The sequence below is a fragment of the Dipodomys merriami genome, unplaced genomic scaffold, assembly GCF_024711535.1.
Source record: "Dipodomys merriami isolate MVZ:Mamm:240054 unplaced genomic scaffold, mDipMer1.0.p SCAF_70, whole genome shotgun sequence".
NCBI classification, from domain to species: Eukaryota; Metazoa; Chordata; class Mammalia; order Rodentia; family Heteromyidae; genus Dipodomys; species Dipodomys merriami.
In genome coordinates this window covers 6937931-6963316 of record NW_027206291.1, presented here as the reverse complement: position 1 = coordinate 6963316, position 25386 = coordinate 6937931, and the positions used below count along the sequence as shown (strand labels likewise).

The 25386-nt window shown below is 53.9% G+C and overlaps 1 protein-coding gene across 3 annotated transcripts in view; it reads left to right on the top strand.

Annotated features, from left to right (window-relative positions):
• The window catches only part of LOC138817640 (phospholipid-transporting ATPase IH), a 99691-nt gene extending 90381 nt beyond the window's left edge, over positions 1-9310 (top strand). Inside the window, exons 26-30 of one of the 3 annotated variants that reach the window (XM_070008134.1) lie at positions 1843-1908; positions 2485-2588; positions 3974-4139; positions 5394-5478; positions 8478-8564. In XM_070008134.1, coding sequence (XP_069864235.1) covers positions 1843-1908; positions 2485-2588; positions 3974-4139; positions 5394-5471 — 414 coding nt within the window. In that variant the 3' untranslated portion in view covers positions 5472-5478; positions 8478-8564. Of the gene's footprint in view, positions 1-1842; positions 1909-2484; positions 2589-3973; positions 4140-5393; positions 5479-7313; positions 7418-8477 lie in introns of all 3 variants that reach the window. The other 2 variants (XM_070008133.1, XM_070008132.1) reach the window with 2 other exon arrangements.
• The last annotated feature ends 16076 nt before the right edge of the window (positions 9311-25386 follow it).

The window sequence follows — 25386 nt, the reverse complement described above, 5'->3', positions numbered from 1 at the left end:
GACTGCTGAAGGTTAAAGGGCAGCCCAGATGTGTGACATCATTCCCTTGACTCCTACACACCTTGGCCACAGAGTGCTCTTGCCTGGTTTCCTTAGAGCCCACTGTGTTTCCTCCCTCACTGTGATTCCTGCGGGGTACGGTGTGGACAGCTCTCTTCCAGTTGCTCAAGCCCATAGCCGCTCACTCTCACCCTTATTCCTGGCTGCAGAGGTGAACTCCAGAGGGGAGATCACTAGGATTTGAACTCAGGCTTGCTAAGCAGGTGCTCCACCACTGAGCCATGTCTCCAGCCCTTTTATTGTGCTCACTGGCTTTGAGAGGTCTTGCTCTCTGTCCTGAGCAGTGCATAAACTTCAGTCTTCTGGTTTTGAGGTCCTGCCATAGCTAGGACGCAGGCACACCACTCCACCCCCCCCCACCCCCCACCCCCGCCACTGCCTTTTCTGTATTGCAATGGAGTCCTCTGAACTCTGCTCTGAGATGGGCTAGAATGGTGTTCCAGTCTCAGCTTCCCAAGTAGCCTGGACAGATTGAGCTACTGTGCCTGGCCAGAGAGCACTGTGACAAGTGTCCATCGAGTTTTTGAATAGACACTGGCCCTTTGGGGCCGGGTCTTCCTCCCAGGAGGCGTCCTGTGCACTTTGGAGCCAAGTCTTCCTCCCAGGATGTGTCCTGTGCACTTTGGGACTGTGTCTGCCTCTCTGGATGCGTCCTGTGTGCTTGGCCTTGTGTTGGCCTCAGCCCATTGGCTGCAGCAGCATGCTATCCCAGCACCCACAGGGGCCAAAGGGATAATCAGAAATGTCTACTGAAGTGGCTGGGCGTCCCAGGGCTGTCATCTGGCTGAGGAGCACTGTGGGCTGGAAGTTTCCAAGTCACCATAGGACAAAGGGAGCAGAAGTCGTTGGATTCCTTGAGTAAAGTCCTAACACTTTCACATGGCAGGCATCCCTCCCCCAGTGTTCCCTCCCCCCTCACACGGGCACTGAGTTGTGAGGCACGCAGTAAGCATAATTCTTTGATTTAAAGTAACTAAGGAAAGCCATTAGTGTCTAGCACTTTGAATCTGTGTAAACTAGGACTCATTTTCTTTTACGAAGAAGTACTAGGAATTCTTTCAGAACCACAGTTTGTGGACCAAGCTGTAAGTGCCTGCTTACGGGAAACAGCCATTCCAGGAAGCCTTCTGGGTTGCAGCCTCGAACTGCAGTGTCTGCATCTAGGAGGAAACGTGTCACCAGGACTCCCGCCCGTACTCCTGAGAGGGCAGCCCCACAGCCTGCAGTCTTCCCTTCCTCGTGGGTCTGGCTGGCTATTGGTGGCTCTGGCTGTAGGGCTGGTCTCTGGAAGGGTGGTTTCTGTCTGACTCTGTCCCACCTGTCTGCTGCTTCTCTGTCTTGCTGTTTTCCCTGGAGGGCCCACCTTGATGCTGTCTCCCGTGTGTCTGGGTATCCCTGGCTGTTACCCCAGCAGTGGGCAGCTCATGCTTCCCTGAGCTTGTTCTTGAGCCAGACAGAGCAGGGAATGGGGTGAATGTCTCTTTGACAGAAAATGGAGTAGGAGGTGCCCAAGTTTGTCCCATGTACTTACCTAACTCCGTTGGGAGGGGCTCTCTGTGCGTGGCAGAGGCCATTTGCCCTGTGCAGATACTGAGGTCAGCAGCAGGGCTGGTAGGAGGTCTGATGGGCAGCCTGGAGTCGGTCTGCATCACTCAGCTGACTAGGGCTTCACCAGCCACATCTCCATAATCTTTGGGCCAGTGTGCATAAGCCAAGAGGTATAGAACGAGTATGCAGGAGGACAGAGTGGGGTCACAAGCTCACCAACTCTCTTCCCCACAGATGTTTGGGAACTGGACCTTCGGGACCCTGGTGTTCACCGTGATGGTGTTCACCGTTACTCTGAAGGTGAGTAGCAGCACCTAGAGGTGTCCACATGGTAGGGTAGGGGTGGTGCCCACTACCTGAGCCCTTGCACCCCTGTCCAGGGCCCCTGGGTCCCCAGGGAACCTGGGTGATGCTACACACAAACCTGAAGAATGGCTCAGGAGTGAAGGAAGTGATGAGGCTCTCCTTTGGAAAGGGAAAGGAGTCTTTGTGACAGGATTCACTTATTTAAATGAGATGTAGCCCCATCAATATGATCGAAGTGTAACTTTGTGTGGACAGATGAGCACATTTTGAAAATACCAGCCCTATTTGAAGTCCAGTCGAACTTTGTAAGGAGACTGAGTTGACAGAGATGCAGGCAGGTCTCCTGTGTTCGTGTGACCATTGTCATGGCCATTGACAGCAGCTTGGCCTGCCACACTTGCCCCCCAAGGTCCCAGGGGCTGCCTGCAGCGGAAGCCAGGGTTTGGTCTGAATTTTCCCAGAAAGCTCTGTGTAGACACTGGTTGTTGGTGAGTTTGGGTTCTGGCTTTGCAATCTCTTCTGTGGATGTCCAGAGAGGGCACCGTTAACAGCCTCTTCTTCTCCCTGCAGCTGGCATTGGACACACACTACTGGACCTGGATCAACCACTTTGTCATCTGGGGGTCACTGCTGTTCTACATCGTCTTCTCCTTGCTCTGGGGAGGGATAATCTGGTAAGAAGCGGGAAGCTATCAGGGGATGAGTACTGTTTAGCACCTTGCCTTCAGGGCCGGGTCAGTGCTTGGGGGTGTGCCTGCTGGCCAGCCCTCGCCGTCTGCGCCTGCTGCTCAGCAGGATGCCTGCGGCTGAGTGGTTGCTAATAAATGTGAGCTTCTTTATCCCAGAGCTCTGAAGGCTGGAAGTCAGAGAGCAAGGCTCCAGCATCTCCTGGGCACCTGGGGAGGACCCTTTGCTCTACCCGACACGCCAAGGCTGTCACATGAGGGGCAGTGTTCCAGCTCCACTAACACCACTGGGGCCCCACCTCAGGGCCTCACCTAGTCCTATCACCTTCCAAAGGCCACTTGGGTCACAGGTCCAAATGGGCTTTGTAGGACACATTTAATCCAGAGCCCTGGGATGCTCCCTGCTAAGACATGCTCTCCCAGAAGGAGAGGCACCATTACAGGCTGTGGTGGGCTACAGGACACAGGCAGCAAGCTGCAGCTCTGGAAAGTCAGGGATAGACAGCAGGGGCACAACCAGCAAGCTGCAGCCCTGGAAGGCCAAAGACAACCTCAGAGAAAGTTGTCGTTTGCAATGAAGTGAGGGACGTCCCCACCGTTGAGCGTGCCTCCTCTAGTGAGGCCCTGTCGGCCTGGGTCTCCACACCGCATGCTCTGCACACCACAGTAACAGCTGCCACACTGTAGGCGGATCAGCAAGCTGGCGTCTGGGTCACAGCAGCCTCCGGTTCTAAGAGCAGGAAAGCGCTTTCCCAAAGTGGCTGCACGTAAAAAGGCCCTGGAGCAGACGGAAGTCTGAGCAGATCAGGGCCCTGCGGGAATGGGTCCGCACCGTGTTAGTTGGGGTCTTGGTGGGCCCCAGCCTCTTCCTGGTCATCTTCCAACCGTAAATCTGTGTTCCCCTAGAGAGGAGCTGCCTCCAAGAATCAGTGAAATGTTTTTTGTGGCCCATGCTCTCCTCCTCCCCACAGTGTGGCCAGCTGGAGCCCTCTTGTGTTCAAAAGACATATCACAGGCTCCCAGAGCCTGGGGAAGGCTGAGAGGAAGGTCTAGATGGTTCCCCAGCCCTGACCAGAGCCGCAGAACCCGAGTCCTGATGGCTGGGAAGCCGGGAATCTGAGGGGCTTTCTTCCTCAGCCTCTGCCCTGGGCAAGGCCCCAGGGACCCCTGTTTCTTGGGATGTTTCTTGGGATGTGCATATCCTCCCTCCCTTTCCCGCTCATCAGACCCCCATGTTCTTAACAAGGAGGAGCCTGACAGATTGATAGTGAGTGGGTGCGGTGGCTCGTCCAGTGCAGCCTCCAAAGGAAGGGACAGAGACGCGTATCAGTGTCCCTTCTGCACGGTCTGACCTCACCGTCTCCCTCTCACAGGCCTTTCCTTAGCTACCAAAGGATGTACTATGTGTTCATACACATGCTGTCCAGCGGGCCCTCCTGGCTAGCCATTGTCCTGCTCATCATCGTCAGCCTCCTCCCGGACGTGCTGAAGAAGGTCCTGTGCAGGCAGCTGTGGCCCACAGCAACTGAGAAAACCCAGGTACGTAGCCTGCCGCTCCAGCCCACTCACCTGAGTACCTAGGCTACAGCAGGGAAGTAATAGCTGAGATAGAGCATGGAAGGTTTAGGTTTCATAACACCAATCATTCTCATCCTACTAATGTAATCCTAATGATGCATGATTTGAAACATTAAGTCTAATGAATGTCAAGAAAAACGACATTTAATTTGATGTTTATACCTAATCAGGGGATACAAGAAAAGAATCAGAGAACAAGGGTTAAATACAAAAATTAATTTTTTTAAATCCACAAAAACCTGAATTAATCATCACTTTTAAAGATTAAATCCTGTTGTCTTTAAGGGTGTGAATATGACCCAGTTTGCATTAACACCAGGGAACCCTGGCCCTGGGGCAGCTGCTTGTTTTACACCCTCCCAAAGTGGCCAAGAGCTCAGGAAGAGCCGTCACACAGCCATGCTGTGAAGTAGGTATGGTGAGGACTTGGCCCTGGCCCATGTGAGCTAAGCGTGCTCGGGCCTTTGCCATGTGGACCAAGCCACGTCTCACCAGGATGTTGGCAACATCCACTGTGACCAACCTTTAAGGAATGTCTGATCAGACTATCTAATCTCCCATGAGATGGAGGCCGGTGCAGGGGACCTCCATGGAACCCCATGGAAGGGGGAAGGCAGTGGCCACAGCAACTCCTGTGAGTGGGAGCCAGCCCGACCCATGCCACCAGATGCAGACACCAGGACTCCAGTCCCTGGGTAGTGCTAGCAGGCCACATTGAGGGTGAAAAACAGGCAGACCTGCCCTACTGCTGATCCCAAAGTGGGACTGGCTTGTAGGCATTCCTAGAACCTTGCTGACTCAGATGCTGAGAGCCATGCCACCTGCTCCACTCTCCACCCTTTATGTCATGGCTGTCGAGCAGGCCTGCCAGAGCAGGCATTTGTCTAGAGTTTTGCCTGGGCCTGCCACAGACCCCGCTCTGTGAGAGGCTGCTGGGTGGGCATCCTGAGGAGGGGGATGGGGATGTTGTCCCTGCAGTGTGTGCAGGCCTGCTGCTGAGCCGAGAGAGGCAGCCTACTAGGCATAAAGCCAGGAGGGAGCGGGCGGCATCATGGAGAGTCCTGTGCTTCACACTGTGTGCGCAGGACAGTGGCTTGAATGCGCTAGGAAATGTTTGCCTATAACCAACTCACCTGTCTTCTCTCTTTCCTCCTCTTTGTCCTCCATGCTTTGCCTAAATAACCACCACTTGTGTAATCGCTCCCCGGCCCACAGGCCCGGAACCGGTGCCGTTCGGTTGAGCAGCCCACCGTCTTTATGCTTTCCCAGACCACCAGTGGTCTCAGTTTCTGACCAACAGGTGACCTTCTCCGCCTTTTCCTAAGCTGGGGGCCATGGCCACGGCCACGGGGGGACTTAGTGCTGAGACCAGTGCACACAGTGACACGTAGACAGTAAGCAGCTCACCCACTGACTAGGCTACACCCTCTTCGGCAGCAGCCCGGTGTCCATCAGCAAGTTTAGTGCTCCTGCTCAGTGCTCCCCGCGCCACTGGGGCTCAGGAGTTCAGGCCCAGGCCCACCCTGAGCAGTCCATACAGCCTGCAAGCAGCCTTGCCAGCCAGAACACAGCAGCCACAGTGTAGCCCTTCTCTGCCTGTCCCTGGGACCGTAGCAAGGCTGCTCACCTACACTTCTGAGGGGGCAGGGGAACTGAGGAAGATCCAGAGGGAGCAGTTTGCTCACAGACCCACAGAGCATCGCAGGCTGAGGCCCCCTGACTGTGAGCACATACGTGCCAGAGTCCCTTTCCACCATTTTTAAAAGATTTTCAGAAAAAGCCTTCTCCTGGGCTTTCAGTGACCTCCACAGCCCTCTGGACATCTGAGCCAGGACAGGCTGACCATGTCTGGAAGAGGCGCTGTGACTGTTCAACTTTCGTTCCCCAGCGCGGACATGGCTCCCAGAGCTGCCCAGGCCAGCGGTGCCAACACATGTGTCTGCATTCTTGCCCTCCTATCCCACTCCTGAAGCAGGACATTCTAGAGCAAAGGACAGGTGTTTCTCCCCCTTTCAGTGGCAGTTCATCTTTTATAGCTTTTAAACTAACAAGACAGTATATTTTTAAGGCCAAGTAAACCATTGAAATTTTAGAATAAATATATACATAATTTCGGCCTACTGTTGGATGAGATGGTTAAGAGCACTGATAAATGCTTAGGAAACGGATAAGCACATGGAAGCAGCTAAGTGTGGGCCTTCCGTGCATTCACGGAAGCTAGACTCCACCTGCTGAGCAAGCCTCGGCCTCAGATGGGAGCACAGAGGCCTTGCTGCACAAGTTCCAGGCACACATCACAGACAAGTGCTCTGTTCACATAAAGCCATTCTGCAAAACTTTGGAGGAACCAACGGTGTCAAGCCCTGGTGGAGTGGATTTTTCCAGACAGCAGGGTGCATGCTGTCTGTACACTGTCCACACACAGTGCAGTGCACACCCTCCCTCCCTGTCTGTTCCCATTGGGTCGTGCAATATCTTCTGCAGCACCCGCTGTGAGGTTGCCGCTCCTCCCCCACTCCCTCTCCTCACTGGTCACTCACCAGTTCCAACCTGCCTCTGCAATTCCAACCTGTACCTCTTCGAGTCTGCGATTCCAACCTGTACCTCTTCAGCTCCTCCAGTGCCCTCGCTCCTTGTTCTTGAGGGCTAGAAGCCTTGTGTTCAGGTGCCACCCAGGCCCAGGCCTGAGCTGACTGTCTTTAGGACATGGGTCCGAGTCAGGACACTCCACCTGTAGGGCAGGATGGACAGACACTGCCCCTGGCTCAGCCCAGAAAGTGGACCACATGCTCAGAGGGGGCAGGGCTGAAAGTGCTCCCTGCATCCACAGTTGTGTTAGGGCCAGCAGCCTCCAGCTACTGCCCTTGGGTGGTTCCTTAGCTCTGCCACCAGCTCTGCTCCTGGCACAGGTATCTCAGGGGAGCACCTTTTGGAGAGCAGTCTGTTGTCCTTACCAAGAAACAGCTTGGAAGCCATGTCTGGTGGCAGCACTTTGCAGGCACTGTAAACAATGCAGGAGTGTGGAAACAGTACCGGCCGGTGCCCACAGGGCCACGGTGTGCAGCAGCCCAGGCACCGGACGCCGGCCCCCGCCCACCGCAGGCCTAGGTCTCAGTGTCTTTCCTCGCCTTGCAGAGGAGTGCACAGCTCAAAGCTCCAGTCGATGCCACGCCGAGCCGCGACGGGCCACTTCTGAAGAACCTCTTAGCGCGGCCGAGGCACGCGTAGCTCAGCACTAGGTAACTGAGGCCGCTGCCTGTGTGCACGGCCAGTGTGCGGTGACTCTCAGACTGTCCGTTTTTCCTCCAAAGTTTTGCTGTGTTGTGCCTTTTCTATAACAGAGCTTCATGATGGAAACACAACACACACATACACATCCATGCACACAATTTGTGTCCCAGGTAAGTGACACAGCTGAGAGCTGCTTGCGTAAGGAGCCTGGGCACCTCTCCTGGGATTGTGTGGGGAACACAGGCACACAGTCTCCTGCCGCTGTGCAAGCTTGCTGTGACCACAGCGGGCTGCTGCAGGAAGCCACACAGGCCACTGTGTCAGGAAACACTAGGCTGAGGGCATGCTGGTCAGCACGTGTGTTCCATGTCTGAGTGTTCAGAGCCTTTCCGCCTTCTCTGAACATGGTGGTGTTTACAAGAAGGCCTTGTGCCCACCCCTGGGCACTGACAGCCACAGGGGGTGAGCCCTCTGCACTGACCATCTGCCAAAATGGCCTGAGATGGTAGAGGACCTAGGGGTGCTAGTGTTGGGTAGAGGTCCCGTGGGTGTTGGTGTTGGGTAGAGACGTTGGGTAGATCCCATGGGTTCTGGTGTCAGGCAGAGGTCCCATGGGTGCTGGTGTCGGGTAGAGGTCCCATGGGTTCTGGTGTCAGGCAGAGATCCCATGGGTTCTGTTGTTGAGTAGAGATCCCATGGGTTCTAGTGTCAGGTAGAGGTCCCGTGGGTTCTGGTGTCAGGCAGAGATCCCATGGGTTCTGTTGTTGAGTAGAGATCCCATGAGTTCTGGTGTCAGGTAGAGGTCCCGTGGGTTCTGGTGTCAGGTAGAGATCCCATGGGTTCTGGTGTTGGGTAGAGACTGGGTTCTAGTATCAGGCATAGACTGTGGGTTCTTGTGTCTGGTAGAGATCCCGTGGATTCTGGTGTCAGGCAGAGATCCCGTGGGTTCTGGTGTCAGACAGAGATCCCGTGGGTTCTGGTGTCAGGTAGAGGTCCCGTGGGCACTGATGTTGGGTAGATCAGCCACAAGAACTGCCAGTTGACTGTGTCTTCTGTTCTCTTTGGCAGAACGTGCAGTTCCAGAACCATGTCTCAGAATTCACCCCTCTTACCTCTTTGCAGAGCCCCAGCTCTCAGCACCCTGGGTGCGTGGTCACCCCACGTGGCTCTTTCCCTAGGCCCGTGACCTGTGTATTCTGGAGGAGCGAGGAGTACTCTGCTCTCTCGCCCTTCCCAGGCCTCCCAGCCTACTGCAGATCCAGTGTGAGGCTTGGCTGCTGGGGGTCCGACCTGGAGACCCCACACAATGGCCCCGGACCCTAAGAATACCCCAGGGGCATGGTGCAGACTGCATGCTGGCGTGGAGCACTGCAGTCTGTGTCCTGGGCCTGGTGGCTCTGCATCCTGTGGACTGTGAAAAGGGACCCTTGCCCTGGTCCTGTCTTGTGTCCTGCCGCACAAGGCTGACCCTGCTTGGGTGTCTGCCCTCCTGTCACTGTCGTTGTCTGCTGTCCCTCGAAGAACCGTCCACTGGTCTGTGGCCCTGTGGGTCCATGTCCGTCCTGCAATCATGTCCTTCTGCTCCACACTGGCCATTCTCCTGAGAACTCTGTCCTTCTCCCGTGGGAAGTGGCCATGTCAAGCATGGCTGGTGGTGTCTGCGCTTGACCCACAGCCCTGTGGTGCCCACATCCAAGTCTAAGTGATTTCTCCAGCTGTGTCCAATTTGTGTCTAAGCAGCGGCTCAAGGCCAGGACTTCAGTCCCCAGCACTTGCTGCTCTGGAGGAGGACCTTGTGGGGGGACAGGCCGCACAGCCAGACCAGCCCCTCAAAAGCATTGCAGCAGCCACCTGCTACTCACCGGGGTGACAGGTTCGGTGTGCCTGGTTGCAAAACTGGGTGATGGAGGAGTGGCTTGGATACCTGGGAAGACCTGCCCTCAGCTGGGGTGAGCCTGGCCCCCGAAACCTGTCCCAACCCCATGTGGCCCTCTGGTCCTGGCAGCAGCGCCCTGCTCAGCACCTCCCGTGCCAGCGTGCCAGTGAACCACCCGCCGCTCCCTCCTTGCAAGCCCTCCTGTGCCCGAGGATTCCGTCCAGGGTTTTTTTGGGTGAATGGGCAATCAGAATGCTGCTAGACTGCGGAGTTCCTGTTACTTCCAACACCATGATTTCTACTTATAGAAGAATATGCAATTAGCCTTAATGTTCTTAACTTAGAGAAGGTTTCAGTGTGAGGCTCAAGCCTCAGACGTGAATTAGAAGGCCTTAGCCCAGGGCAGCTGCAGCTGGCCGCGCAGCAGCTGGCAGGGGTGGTGATGGCGTCGTGGCTCCATCTCCGCTCGAGAGCTGATACTTGGGACTGCAGATGCGACTTGTGTGTTTGAGCTGGGTGGGGGGGGGGGGGGCGGGTTAAAGCAGGAGCAGGGGTCGGGGGAGGGCAGCAGGAGAGAAAGCACCACACCAAAGATGGGGGTCGGAAGAGGCAGCTCCCCATTCCTGCCCACCCTCCGTGCCCACCCACCTGGCGGTGGTCTCTGTGCCGTGCTGGATCCCGCTGACCCCGCAAGTGGTGGTGTGTGCATTTTTACAGCCCTTTTTAAGAACTCGATAACCCGGGGTGGGGGTGCAGAGTCTCTGTTTAGTTCACAAATGATTTGTAATGTATTTTTTTAGGAATCTTAAAATTGCCTTTGCACTGAAATATTTTCATAGCTGTTTATATTTCTTATGTGTTAATGTATCCTGGTTTTTAAAGTGTGTTTTTAAAGCTTTCATTTATTAAGTTTATGAAAATTTGGCCACTTTATGTTTAAATTCAAAAGAGAGTTTGGGCTGAGTGTTTCAATATCCAATGAGTGATATTTGAGGTTTGGTTTTACTCTCAGCATGCATGTTTCTCAGAATTTCTGAGGGCAAAGTGAGCTGTGCACTGTAAGAGCACAATGATTTCCTCTGACTTTTTTTTTATCACAGTCCTAATTTAATCAGTTTTGTTGGTTTTTAATTTCCATCAGCCTTAAAAATAGAAGAATCTTGCTTGAGGGTTGGGTTCTGTGTGGGATTTGTCGCCTTTCGGCTCAGGAGCTCAGGTCTCGGCATGAAGGCACCGGACTTCTTGGGAAATTATTAAATGAGTGTGCCTAATTATCTTAAATAGACGAGAGGCGTGAGGTAAAGAATAAGGGGAGGAAGAACCCGGCAAAACGACATTTCAGATATCATTTAGTACAACTTTCCACCTCACAGTGACTGGATTGACTTGCCCTAAACCAACCTTAGAGCACATAATCTCAACTCTAAAGCTAATTCTTAGCCTTGGAGATCTTGTTTGCTGTCACACATGTTAGTAACTTATCACTTTACTGTATTCATGAGCGGTCCTAAGTCTCAGCCCATCCCCTGTGGTAGTGGCCATGTTGTCTTCTTAGTTTCATCTCCACACAGCTGGGCACGTGTGCCAGCCTGCAGCCCTGCAGTCAGAGGTGCACAAGACCCTTGCCTGTGCCTGCACTCTGTCCTGTGTCCCCATGCTCCGGCTCCTTTCCAAGGACGCTATGCAGGGCGCTGGCCACAACTCTGGGCGAAGATGTGTGGGGCTGCACTCACCTGCCGGCTCTGTGAGCTTCTCCCCACGCCTGGGCCTCCGGAAGTGCTACTTCCCAGCCCTGTCCTCCCTCACTCACATGTCACAAAAGGGGCCACCAGGCAGGCCTGCCTAGGCTACACACTGCTTCTGGGAGCAGGGGCCGGACCCTGCCACATGCCAGCTAGCAATGGGCACCCTTGACTCCAGGTCCCAGTGACCCCTTCCTGAGCACAAGCAGAGCCAAGGGCACCAGGGAGGGCCTGACAAGATGAGGTGCTGGGGGCTGAGGCTGGAGAAGCCAGGTGGGCACGGCCAACGGCACCTGTAGCTCACTGAAGAGCGTCTCGCTGTCATGGCTCTGCATGGCTCGGGTCGCCCAGATACTGGAGGAAGCCCGGCCTGAGCTGTGCACGGCCACGTTTCTGCGTTCGCACTGACGGTGCTGAACTAACAACCACGTTTATTTCAACTTCCTGTTATTTATTGGCAATGCAATGTATCAGCCCCGTGTGTGCTACCTTTCTTTTGGAAGTTACCCATTTATAACTAAGTACAGGACGACTGTCCATGAAGGCAATCCTTTTCTAAGCTCAAGGGGTGGATGAACAGGAACTGAAGCCGTGCTGAAACAAAGCTTTAATGAAGATCTGTTGGAAGTATTATGGAAGTGTGATTCTACTTTTGCAGAAAAAAAAAATCTAAAGATCAATTTATATAGCTTTATTTTTTACCTTATCAAAGTATATAGAATTTTAATATGCATATATTGTCTCTGACATAAAATTATAATGTGTCTGTATTACCATTAAAATGTCTACTCATTCTGTGATGTTAAAAGAGAGAATCATCAAAAATGTACTTAACATGAATGGTATCTATAACTGTCATCAATACTGGAGTTTATTTTTAAATTAGCAAATGTAGTAGATACATTTAACATAAATCATCTCCAAACAGTAATGTTTAACTGATAATCCATTAATCTGCTTTGAAACGTTCATTGTGAATTAAACCAAATCAAATATGTCCATAGTTTATTTTGTGTTCTGCTGTGTTTAGCTTTCATTTCTGTTGGCAAAGTACCACTCGCGAATCTTAGTTACTTTTGACTTTTCTGTAGACCATCTGCTCAGGAACCTGGATCTGCCTACAATAAAGGAAGATCTGCTGTGGCTTTGTGAGCACATGGGATTGCGTGGGCTGCACCTGCGGTTTCTGCTGGTAGAGGCCGGGTGTTTCCTGGAGGACAGCCTAGCGGGTCAGAATCTAGCCGCCCTGCAGGTTTGCTGAACAGCAGCCTGCCAGACAGGTGCAGGACAGACGGCAGCCTGCCGGGCAGCAGCCTGCCGGGAGGCTTCCACCTCCCATTGCCAAGCCCCAGAGTTTTCTGTGGCCAGGCCCAAAGCCCCGGTGCTGCTGTCTGCTCCAAGGCCTTGGGGACACCAGCCCACCCAGAACAGAGACCTGGGGGAGCTCCCTCTATCCCCTCCATACCCCATTATCACACCCAAGGCCCCAGCCTGGCCTTCTCTCCTGTCCAGCATCTGCCCACACTCCTCTCCAGCCTTGCTGCTGAGCAGTTAGCTCTCTCTCCCTTCCCTGCCACACAGGCTCTGCGTGCTGTGTGGAGACCCCGGGAGCCCCTGGGAGCTCGGGGCTTTTGCCCACTGAGACTTCATAAGTCAGCCTTGTGGCCCTTGAGTCCCTGGCCTCACCCCTGCCAGCACCCCTTGGGCTCCTGAGCTAGACTCTGCCTCAGAGAACAGGTCCCTGTGGCTTCCTCGTCATGGGTTCCGTGATCCCAGCTCCCACCAGAGCATTCACCCTCAATGGGGTAGGGCTGGGTGGGGTGGGCCTCCATCCCTGTGTAGAACTGGGGGTGGGGATGAGCCTTTGGCTCCATGAGGGCCATGTTTGTGGCCTCTGCATGTGGGCACCATGGCCATGGCCTCCTGTGCACATGGGGCTGTGGCCTGTGCACATGGGGCTATGGCTGTGGCCTCCTTGTGCGTGGGGGCTGTGGCCATGGCTGCCTGTGCATTGGGCACCACGTCCATGGCCTCTGCATGTGGGCACCATGTCCATAGCCTCTTGTGCGCATGGGCACCTTATCCATGGCCTGTGTGCATGGGTGCCATGCCCGTGGTCTCCTGTGTGCGTGGGTGCCATGCCTATGGCCTCCTATGTGCGTGGGCACTGTGTCCGTGATCTGTGTGTGTGCATGGCCTCCTGTGTGCATGAGCACCGTGTCCGTGGCCTCCTGTATGCGTGGGCACCGTGTCCATGGCCTCTGTGCACATGGGCACCATGTCAGTGGCCTCCTGTGTGTGTAGGCACCGTGTCCATGGCCTCTGTGCGCATGAGCACCATGTCAGTGGCCTCCTGTGTGCATGGGCACCGCGTCCATGGCCTCTGTGCGCATGGGTGCTTTGGCTGTGGCCTATGCACAGGGCTGTGGCTGTGGCCTCCTGTGCATGTGATCACCTTGTCTGTGGCCTCCTGTGTGCATCCATGGCCTCCTTCGTGCTTGGTCACTGTGTCTGGCCTCCTGTGCATGTGGGGCTGTGGCAGTGGCCTCATGTGTGCGTGGGCGCCATGTCTGTGGCCTCCTGTGTGCGTAGGCCTCCTGTGTCCATGGCCTCGTGGGGGGGGGGCTGTGGCTGTGGCCTGTACGTGTGGCACTGCAGCCATGGCCTCCTATGCATGTAAGCATCGTGTCTATGGCCTCCTGTGCACTGGGCACCATGTCCATGGCCTCCTGTGTGCTTGGGCACCATGTGCGTGGCCTCCTTGTGTGTGGGCACTGTGCCCATGGCTTTCTGTGGGGGGCTGTGGCCATGGCCTCCTGTGTGCGTGGGTGCCACGTCCTTGGGCTGCCCTCCAGCTTTCTGCTCTCTGGGGTTGCCTTTGTGTCTTGTCTATGGGAGCTGAGCCCAGCTTTCCCACTGCTACCTCCTGTTGGAGCAGCAGTGGAGAGGGTAGGCTGTGTCTAGAGGAGGGAGAGGAGAAAATGTGGGTTTCCTGGGTCTGCAGAGCTGAGGCCCCCCAGCCCATCAGTGGCTGCTGCCCATCAGATAAAGCCAGGAGAGGGGGGTGTCCCCTGCCTGGGGGTAAGAGGGGGGGTGCTCCTAGACTAAGCTGCCCTCCAGCGGGCAGAGATCTGGGTCCACCTGCCAGGATGCTTTGATGAAGTGTTCGGGTGCCTGTGGAACATTCTCGGTCACAGTTGACAGATGCCAGCCCCGAGCTGTTTCCTAGAGTACTGTTCCCTAGAGTATAGTGCGCCTTAAAACGAGTTACACAAGCCAGATGCCAGTGTCACACGCCTGGCATCCTAGCTACTCAGGAGGCTGAGATCTAACGATCGAGGTTCAAAGCCAGGTTGTGCAGAAAAGTCCATGAGACTCTCATCTCCAGATAATCACCATAAAGCCAGAAGTGGAACTATGGCTCCAGTGGTAGAACTAACCTTGAGAATAAAATCTAAGGAAGAGAATCTAAGCCCTGAGTTCAAGCTCCAATACTGGCACACAACACCACAAAAACTACTTACCTTTGAAAACAGTTGTCTACTGATGCTCATCCACTTGTTTAAGAGTCAAGTAAATGAAAGAGTGTTTAAGATGATTAGGAATATGACCTGGAGAATTTCAGATAATTTTAATACCTTTAGAATTGTCAATAGCCTCAGCTCGAGTTAATGGATTAGGTAAGAGTTTATGTCGTTTATACATGATTGCGGTTTCTCTGAATGCTTATCAAGCAGTTAAGAAAAGAGAATACCTGTTACCAGGGCTGAAGCTATCAGTAGTGCTGGGTATCCGCCACTGGCTGGCGGTAGGAGGAGGTGCGTGGTTGTGGCACCGGTGAGCGGGCGGAAGGGGTCTGCGCCGGAGCACCATCACCCACCACCAAGTCTGGATCTTGGCTGAGCCACCACACAGCGCTAGGTACTTGCTGCTGGCTGAATGCTCTTCTTGGGTTACCAGAACCAAGTGTGAGAACTGGACACCAACGGGAACCTCCCCTCACTGCTCTGGGGGGCAGGAATGCCAGTTCCACAGGCCCTTCCTTAAGGGGCAATTAGCTGCAAACCCAAGTCCCTCTCTGTGGCCCTGGGGGCCCAAGGTGGTGGGCCACAGTGGTGCCCGCCTGCAGACCTACTTCTAAGAAGGTGTGTGGGTGGCTGCAGCTCCACCTGCTGCTGCCTCAAGTCCACATACAAACCACACAGCCATCCAGCTGGCCTCGAACACCTAGGTGCTGCCAGGCTCTGCCAGCCCGAAGGCCACTTTCCCGGGGAGCCAGGCCTGGTCAGGGGACACCACAGCCAACCTTGGGGCCATCCTGAGCTGTGCGATGGAATGTGAGCTTTCAGCCCAGGAGGCAGAGGTAGTGACCCATCCTTCTCAGGAGTATGGAAACCCACCGTACTGCCATCTGAGAATGCATACACGTCCATGTGCACACATGGACACACACACTCCTGACCCTGGCACTCTCCAGTTTCCTGCCCCTCACAGAAGCCTCACTGAACTTTGTTGTGCTAGTCTGCCCTTCTTCAGGTGTCTGGGGTCCCAGGATACAAAAGGCCCCTCACCTCTCCTGCTAACAAAGCCAGCAGGCCCTGCAGGGAGGGACAGGCCAGAAGGGCTTTGTCCCCCTTAGATCAGCCTTTTTTTTTTTTTTTTTTTTTTTTACCTTCCTACATCTGCAGTTGCTGTGTAACATAGCTTACATGCCTTCCCTCAGATTCCACTCTACACATTAACATGGTTTTGGAGTGTCATTGTAAATGGCGCTGGTTTTAGTTAGTGGATACTAGTTGTACAAAAGGATTTCCTGTGGTAGCTGATCCATGAGTCTGTGCTTCGATCAGATTAACCCACCATTATGAATCACTTCTGTGCGCTCCCTCCTCCCCACTCCTCCACAAATGAAGCCCTGCTGCTGCCTTTCCCTCCCCCACCCCCAGCACTTTGAATGGCAGCAGCCCTGGGGTCTGTCCCCAACTCTCTGTCCTGGTTACAAGATGCAGACAGGCTTCTAAGGGGCAACTGCAGGGTGCTGTGACACAGACAGCCGTCACTTTCTTTTCAACTGGTTACTGGTGGTGTGGCAGGCGGGGTGAGCCTAGCCCCTGCCATGGGGGTCACAACCAGGGCACAGGCCACTCCCCATAGTCTTCTTCCTGTGGCCACAGCTGCTGGCACACCAGTGGGTGTTCAGGGCTGCCCCCTTTATGGCTTCTGTTGCTGCTCTGCACCTGTCAGGCTGGTGAAGTGTCCTTCACCACATCCTGGGAGATGGGACATCGTTTCAGAGGCATGCAGGCCCTGGGAAGGCTGTCCTGACACTTCGGGGAGAGGGTGCTTCTGGGAGGATGTCTGTCAGGGCCTGCCCTCAAAGGCTCCGAGGAGTCCAGGGCTGGCACCCCACTGGGCAGGCGGGGAGCTCTCCCACAGCCAGCTTGCCAGCCCTCCCAAGCTCCCTTGCTGCCATCGTGTGGGTGTTTGCCAGGATCATCTCCAACAGGAGGCCAAGCTGCTCCAGGGGGGCACTGAACCCTGCGAGCTGGTCACCCTCCAGGCCCCAGGCACAGCTGGTCAGTGCCTAACCCTGAGGACATGGGGCACTGGACGGGGTGGGGAGGGGAACATGGGGGGCATGGGGAGGGAGGACATGGGGGCAGGGGATAGGGCAGGGCAGGGCTGGTGGCTGGGAGTGCCCAGGAGGGAGGTGTCTCCCGGGGGGAGTTGTGTGTGCCATCCTCCCCAGGGCCCTGCGCCCTTGTGGGTCCTGTGTAGAGCCTGAGGCAGCAGTGAGGTCCGGCCCAGCTCTCCCCTCCCCCCGGGGGCCTCACTCCCCCCCCCATCCCCTGGCTTGGTGGCAAGGCTCAGGCACTGAAAGCACCTGCAGTCTTCTCTGCCATGTGAGTTGGTGTGGGGGCCTGGGGCATGAGGGATAGTGTGTGGGGGCCAGGGCATGGGGGGATGGGATGTGGGAGGCCAGGGTGTGGGGGCCAGGGTGGCAGGTTCCCTCTGTCTGAAGGTTGCAGCAGGAATCGGTGCCTGGTTTGTAGGGTGGGTCTCTGGGGGAGATTCTCAGAGGAGCATTTAGAAAAGGGGCCCAGGGAGGGGACGGGGAGGGGAAAAGATTAAACAGTTTTTCCAATTTTCCTTCCTCCATTTTTTAAAACAGTATCATGGTTTGAGCTCCAGGGCTCACACCTGCTAGGCTGGAGTTCTACCACTTGAGCCACACCTCTGATCAACATTTGCTTTTTTCAGATAGATAGGCGTGTTTCCCCAGACCAGCCTGGACCAGGAGATCCTCCTAACTCGGCCTCCCTCACAGCCAACACCACCCTGCCCAGCAAAGCCAGACTCACTGCAGGAGAAGCCCATCCCTCAGCCTGGGTCTGATTGTCCTCCCTGGGCCCCGCCCTGCTCAGGTCCCCACACAGGGTGAAGCAGGTGGCAGGTCAGTGCTGCATTGTGTGGGTGCCTGGAGACCACTGTGTAGAGAGCGCCAGCCCATGCTCCCCAGCACCTGTCCACTCTGGAGTCAAAAGTTGAGAAAACAATGGCACGAAGCCAAAACTGTACAGAGAACAGCATGAGGGCCATGTGTGGCACCTTGTGGCCTTAATGACCCCAGGACCCTAGGGATGGCCCTGCTGTTGGTAGGCTACCATCCACCTCCGGGGACAGAAAGAACTTGGTCTTAGCCAGGTACCCTGAGCCCCTGAGCACAGAAGCAAGGGGTGTGGGCCTCATTGGCCAGGCAGCTTCCTTCCTCCCTAAAGAGCTGTGGTGAGCCAGAAAGACACCCCAGCCTCTCCTTAGGACCAGATGGGGCCTTGAACTCCCCCTCCCCCAGCTGACAGCAGCTGTCCTTGGGGCTGGCTGAGCAGGTCCACACTGGGAAGCAAGGAGGGTGGCACAGGCGGGAGGTCTTCCTGGAGGGCACCCTGGCCAGATGTCCAGGGGGCCTTGGTCCAGGTGGGCAAGGAGGAAGGTCCAAGCAGCAGGGTGTGGCCCAGCTTAGACATGCCCAGCCCCACCTCCAAGAAAAGGTGACACGGAGAGACAAGTCCTTGTGGATCCCCAGATAAAATGTATTTAAGTTGAGCTGTTTGCATCCTCCTGTGACAGGGACTGTGGGAATTACAGCAGTGGTGACTTATAAATGTGCTGAAATGCTCCTGAGGCCGGACTACACCCTGACCCAAGAGTGGATGGAGCTGTACATGGCCCCGCCTCCTGGTAAACACAGTTGCTGGTTTTCTCCTTAAATTGAAGATCGTGCCTCCCAAAATAGTTCATTTATAGCATTTTTCAGGTGTTTGTTGGAGGAGGACAGTCATTTGCCAGGTGTTTGTTTGTTGGAGGAGCATAGTCACTGTCAGGTGTTTGTTGGTGGACTGTCATTGCCAGGTGTGTGACTGTTGGAGGAGGACAGTCATTTGCCAGGTGTTTGTTTATTAGAGGACTGTCACTTACCAGGTGTTGGTTGGAGGAGGACTGTCACTTGCCAGGTATTGGTTGGAGGAGGACAGTCACTTGCCAGGTGTTTGTTGAAGGAGCACAGTCACTTGCCAGGTGTTTGTTGGAGAAGGACAGTCACTTGCCAGGTGTTTGTTAGAGAACTGTCATTTTCCAGATGTTTGTTGGAAGAGGACTGTCATTTTCCAGGTGTTTGTTGGAAGAGGACTGTCATTTTCCAGGTGTTTGTTGGAGGAGGAGGACAGTCACTTACCAGGTGTTTGTTGGAGGAGGACTGTCACTTGCCAGGTGTGTGTTTGTTTGTTGGAGGATTGTCACTTGCCAGGTGTGTATTTGTTGGAGGAGGACAGTCACTTGCCAGGTGTTTGTTTGTTGGAGGAGGACAGTCACTTGCCAGGTGTTTGTTATAGGAGGACTGTCACTTGCCAGGTATTTGTTGGAGGAGGACTGTCACTTGCTAGGTGTTGGAGGAGTACAGTCACTTGCTAGGTGTTGGTTGGAGGAAGACTGTCACTTGGCAGGTGTTTGTTGGAGGACAGTCCATTTGGCAATTGTTTGTTGGAGGACTGTCACTTGGCAGGTGTTTGTTGGAGGAGGACTGTCACTTGGCAGGTGTTTGTTGGAGGAGGACTGTCATTTGCCAGGTGTTTGTTGGAGGAGGAGGACTGTCTCTTGCCAGGTGTTTGTTGGTTGGAGGAGGAGGACTGTCATTTGCCAGGTGTTTGTTGGAGGAGGAGGACTGTCATTTGCCAGGTGTTTGTTGGTTGGAGGAGGACTGTCATTTGCCAGGTGTTTGTTGGTTGGAGGAGGACTGTCATTTTCTCGGGGTATAGTTTACTCAGAGGGTTTTAAAGTGTTTTCAGTAATCTGAATAAGCTGTCAGTGCCGGCTTTGAGAAATTGCCAAGTCAGTGAGCTGGACACGAAAACCCAGAGAACTGGGGGCTTAAATTTCTCTGAAACTAGAGCCTAAATGTCAAGGAGAAAGTCTAGATTGTCTTCCTTTCTTCTTTAGCAGTGTAAGTAAACACAGTCTTGCTTACGCAAGCCTTTGTTTGGAACTGGAGGAGGGCAGGGTAGAAAGTCTTTGGAGAAGGAATTTAGTTCTGAATGCCCCGTGGCCATTTCAGAGGGCACTACCTGGTTCCTCTGGTTTTGTCTGAAGAATGCTATCTCCTTGCCTTTTGTTCCACACCACAGCACCATGCTGGACTGCTGGAGGCTCCTGCTGAGCAGAAAGAGTGGAAGAGTGCACCGCTCCCCGCCATGCCCGGGTGGCACCCAGAAAGAAGATGGTGAGCCTCAAATCGCCACGTCCAACAGCCTCATGCAGGACGCAGCAGAGGCTGCGGCCCCCGGTAGGTGCCTGCATCACAAGCTCCTCTCTAGCCTCAGCCCTCTGAGGACTGGACCTATGCTCTGTTCTCAGCTGTGTTGGCCCCATGGGGCTGTGTTGAAGGCATCTTGGGGCCCGCATGAGTCAACTGCTCACTGTGGACTGTCTCTAGGCAGGGGTCCTATGGTCCTTTGCCTCCTGGTTGGCTATTTAAATGAGCATTTTGAAACCAGATCAGGAGAATGGTGTCTCAGGTTTTGGATAAAATGCAGCCTTCCCAATGGGGGACTAGCTCGAGTCTTGGATTTGTTTTTAAGAAAACAGATTTTTGGACTGAATTTGGTGTGTTATGTTAAGATGGCATAAAACTTTTACTCTTCGTCCAACCAGTACCCCTGCCCAACCAGACAGACCTACAGCCCCAAACTCCTGGGAGCAAGTTTTTCTCCAAGTCCAGTTTGGCCTTTCTCAGCCCTGCTGCGTGCGTGGCACTCAGTGGCTAGCTCCTGTGTCTGACGCAGTGCCCTCCATGGCTCCAAAGCTTTCCGTGAGGAAGCTGGGTACTCAGCCCCCCTCTGAGGAGGGGGTCACCTGGCCATGAGGCATGGGCTGTGTCCACATCGCCCCACTGCCGCTGCATAGAGCAGCTGGCTTCAAGGCCAGAAGCTAGAGGCTGCCCAGGGAGAATTTCTATGTATGTGGAGCTTGAACTCAGAGCCTGAGCTTTGTGCTCAAGGGTAGTGCTCCAGTGTGCCAGTGTGTGTGTGTGTGTGTGTGTGTGTGTGTGTGTGTGTGTGTGTGTGTGTGTGTGTGTGTGTGTGTGTGTGTGTATGTGTTGGGGGTAGGGGCGGTGTTAATGGAGATAAAAGTCTCAGGCACTTACTGCCCAGGCTGGCTTCAAACCATGATCCTCAGATCTCAGCCTTCTGCCCAGGGACGATTTCGATCATGCATCTTCTTGGCACTCCGTTCCTGGCTTCTCTTGATGTCAGCCAGTGTCTGTAGTGGTTTGGCCTTCCAATCCCAGAGGCCTATGGGGTATCCGCAGGTAACACACTCCCATTGTGCTTGGGAGTGCCTGCATGGGAGCCTCTGTGGCTGCTGCCTGACCTGGTGACCACCCCTGCCTGTCCTGAGCTTGCCCTGCCTCCTCAGCCCTGCCTCCCTTGCCTGTCCTGTGCTTGCCATGCCTCCCCGGCCACACCTCCCACGTCCCGTGTCCCACATCCCACCACGCCTCCCATGTCCCACGTCCTGCCCACCACGCTTCCCATGTCCTGCATCCTGCATTCCGCCACATCTCATCTTATCTACATTATTTAGATTCTGGGTAAAACTTGTGGTTATAAAGTAAAAGTGGGCTGAGTGCCAGTGGCTTGCGCCTGTAGTCTTAGCTATTCAGGAGGCTGAGATCTGAGGATCACAGTTCAAAGCCAGCCCAGGAAGGAAAGTTTGTGAGACTTTAAAAAATTTTTATTTTATTTTATGTTTGTGAGACTCTTATCTCCAATTAACCACACACACACACACACACACACACACACACACACACAGCTGGAAGGGGAGGTATGGCTCCATTGGTAGAGCACTAGCCTTGAGCAAAAAAGCTTGGGAACAGTGCAGGCCTGAGGTTCAAGCCCTAAAAAGGGGAAGAAAGGGCGGTGGGGGAGGGGGGAGAAAGGAAGGAAGGAAGGAAGAGAGGGAGAGAAGGAGCAGTGGCTGGGTGAGGGGTGGAGGTAGGAAGATGTGGGTTCAAAGCAGCTTTTGGCAAAGTTACTGGGAAACCGATTTGATAGACGAAAGCAAAAGACACTGACTGAGTGTGCTTGCTTATTACGATGTGAGACCCTGAGTTGACTCTGAAGAAGACCATTAAAATTATTCATTAAGATGAGGAGACCTGGCTTTTCCTTGGATGTAGTCTGATGAGCAGCTCGGTGCTGAGCGGGGATGGCTTTGTCCCGCGTGACTTCCGGGGCCTTGTCCGCCTGTGGAAGTGGTGCCGCCGCTGTGAATGAGTAACTTCCTACCTCACCTTTCCTGGTGTTGCGTAATTTGGGTTTTCCTGTTTTTCAGGAAGTGGGCGGGCATTCCTGTTGTTTTTGGAAACCATGTTCAGTGTACATAAACTTACAGACATTCCGAGACCAGCTGGTGTGTTACTAATTAATACTGGGAGAATTTGTGTCTGCTGCCAGGCGCGGGATGCGGGGCGTGGGGCGCAGGTGCAGCATCCCCGCCCCTGCTGCTCCTCCAGTCCCAGGGCTTCTAGATGGGAGGTTCTGGAAGGCATTGGCTGGAGTATAGCACTCTGTGTTCACATGCGTGTGACATGGGTGCACCCCCTACATGGCAGCCAGCTGTGTGCTGCAACTGTGTCCACGTGGGTCTCTGCTTGGCTGCATGACACTGTCCCTGCCGACCTGTGTGAACCGCACAGCTGGAGCTCTCTGTGAGAGAGGGTCTGAAGAACATGCCGGACACAGAACAGCCGTTAACGAGCCGCTGCCACCACCACCACCATGCAGGGCAGTGGACGCACAGCCGCACAAAGGGCTGCTTAAAGAGCCCTTCCCCCCCCTCGCCCTCCCCCCTGTGCCCTTCCCACCCATTCCCCACCTGTGCTGTACCCCCTGTGCCCTCCCTCCCTGCAGCGGGGTGGCTTCAGGAAGGCAGGTCAGACCTCAGACTGGTGTTTGCCATCTCTGGACACAGGGCCGCCTTTGTAACACTCCTTTGTTCCCCCTCAGTGAGCATAGAGACATGTGATTGATTCAAATCCATGTGAGAGACTAGAACCATGCAACATAACTTCAGTCTGTAGCCATTTTCCTAATTACGGGTTCTATAGAGAGACAATTGTTATATTTAAATGGCATTTCCAAATCAAAATATTAGAAATCAGTTTTGCTTTGGAAAAAAAATGTGTCGAAATTCTTTGGACAAACAGAAAGCGTGTGAACTACTGGAGCTGCGACTGCAATGGCCGATAACCGCGCCTCTCCCGGGCGCTGCCCTGTGCCACGTGAGCCCGGTGACCTCTGAGTTCATGTCTTGGCAGGGCAGATTTCAGGTTCCTCAGAACAATATTCATTTGTTTTATTGGCACCATTGGAAAATCTGAAATGCGATTTTTATTTATAAATCAAGTAGACGGTGAACTGCTCCTGGGACGTAGTGTTAAATTTCATCATGCTTTGCAGGTGCAGTTCCTCTCTCTTCCACCAGGAGGGCCGGCTGAGCCACTGGGGTGTCACATCCGCCCTCCTGCTCCTCCGAGAGCCCTCTTGTCAGTGGGGTCCCCAAGTCTGGCCCATGGCAGGGTTTTGTGTGTGGAATTCTGCTGGGGTTTCCCTGCCAAGCCAGTGGCCTTCCTCACAGGCTGCTCAGCGAAGGGCATCCCGTGGTTCTGGCCGCTGGTTTGATTCACTGCCCAACGTCAGCATTCAGGGGAGCACTGGACACACCTTGTGCATTAATGTCTGGACATTAGCCCCTTTTTGCTTGGTTTAATTCGTCCTCTGTCATTCTCTTTCTCCTTTCTCTGCTTTATGAAACTTTTCTTAAATAATGAAATATCTTAGAGAGGCTTCAGCAGCTTTTATAGTGAGAGTATGCTGTTTTGCAGCTGGACTTTTTTGGGGGGGAGAAGGGGCAGGGTCTGGGACCAGGACTTGAACTTGGTCTCTGATGCTTTCATTTATCAGCTGGCTCCTACTACCTGAGCCATGCCTCCAACCCATACCTGAACTTCTATATGAGCAAATTGCTAAAAATTATAGCTACACATCTACTAAGGAATGGGTACAGTCGTGAGAAAACTGAAGTGAAAAACAAATTAAATGTCAGCTCTCCATGTAGCTCAGACTCTAGTGGAGAGGCCTGACTTAAATCATCCCATTCAGACATTGTCTAACCAGGTTCCCTACCAACACCATTGGAACAGGAGTTCTTATGAGGATTTATTGATAGCTCAATAAACACATCTTACAAGGAGCTTATAAGGAGGTATGGACAACAGAATTATATGGGAGCTGACTAAGCCAAGCTGATTCTAGCTTCAGTCTGATGGTATGTGTGTGGCAGGGAAGGATGCCCCTCTGCCGATTATGTGTTCATGGATCCGTTGGCGCCATTTGTTGAGTGGCATCACAGGTGCATGTCAGCAGTCTCTTAGGTATCTCTGAGTGAGGTGGCTCCCCCATAGCCATGATTGCTGGGAATGGGCACAGAAGTAGGCCATTTGGTATGAAAAACATTGTTTATATAGGGATGCAGGTTGACCCATTGCAACAATGAGATGTACAAGACGCTATGTTGAAAAACAAACTTTACAATTTAGGCTGGTGGGGGCGGTGGCAGGGGCATGGAATGTAGTTGTAGAGATAGGAGGGAAGGGATGGTAGGGGAAAAACAAAGGAGGAGGAAACAATGCTTGATAAGAAATGTACTCATTATCTTGCTCTTGTGATTGAGCCCCTCTATATAGTATTTTCACAATAAAAAAACTTATTAAAAATTATAGCTACATGGGCTGGGAAGGTGGCTCAATAGTAGAGCGCTTGCCTTGCATGCCTGAGGCCCTGGGTTCGATTCCTCAGCACCACATAAGCAGAAAGAAAAAAGCCAGAAGTAGCGCTGTGGCTCAAGTGGTAGAGTGCTAGCCTTGAGCTGAAGAGCTGAGGGACAGCGCCCAGGCCCAGAGTTCAGGCCCCACGACCGGACCCAAAAAAAAAATTATAGCTACAGCATAGCATTGTATAGTTATTTAGGCCAAATACCAGTGGCTCCATTGTGGGTCCTTAAACACAGCCTCACTGCAGGATGCTCTGTCACCTGTACCCGTGGGACCCCAGTCCACGTGTCTGCAACCCCAGACAATTGACTCTTCCTTAACACTGGTGTTATGATTTCTGAGCCTGCCCACTTCCTGGATGGCAGTCTTTAGGAGGTCAGCCAGGGAGCAGGGCCCTACGTGGTGGAACAGAGTTCTGGCAAGGACCTCTGACTGCGCTGGGGATCAGGGGCAGACCAGTAACTGCAGTCAAAGACCCACAGGGTTTCTAGAAGCCTGGACCAGAGGCTACAGGACACTGGGCCCCTGGATCCCAGAACCAAGATCATTGACAAGAGGAGACTCAAGAGATGGGGTTCTCGGCCCTGTGGGCTCCTCCACCTTCTGAAATTAAGCTGTGGGCAGCAGACACCTCCACACAATCACAGTGCTTCACGCAGAGCAGAAGTAGTAGCTGTCAGTGAATTGCAAATGTGTGCGACAGTGCAGAACAGGTTCCTGGGTGGGGGCCGGAGCCTGCAGGTGAGTGGAAAGGCTCTCAGATGAGAGGTCGACTTCCATGCTCGGGGGCATTGCTAAGATCCACACCACACCCCAGCACCCCAGGATGCCCTGAGTGCTGACCTCTCACCCCACAGAATGTAGGGATGCACAGGGGCCTTTGAGGCTGCTTGTGCTGCATTTGGGGAGCAGAGCCCCTCTTCAAGCATCCTGGCTTTCAGTCAGGAGCTGGAGCGCCACCAAACTGCA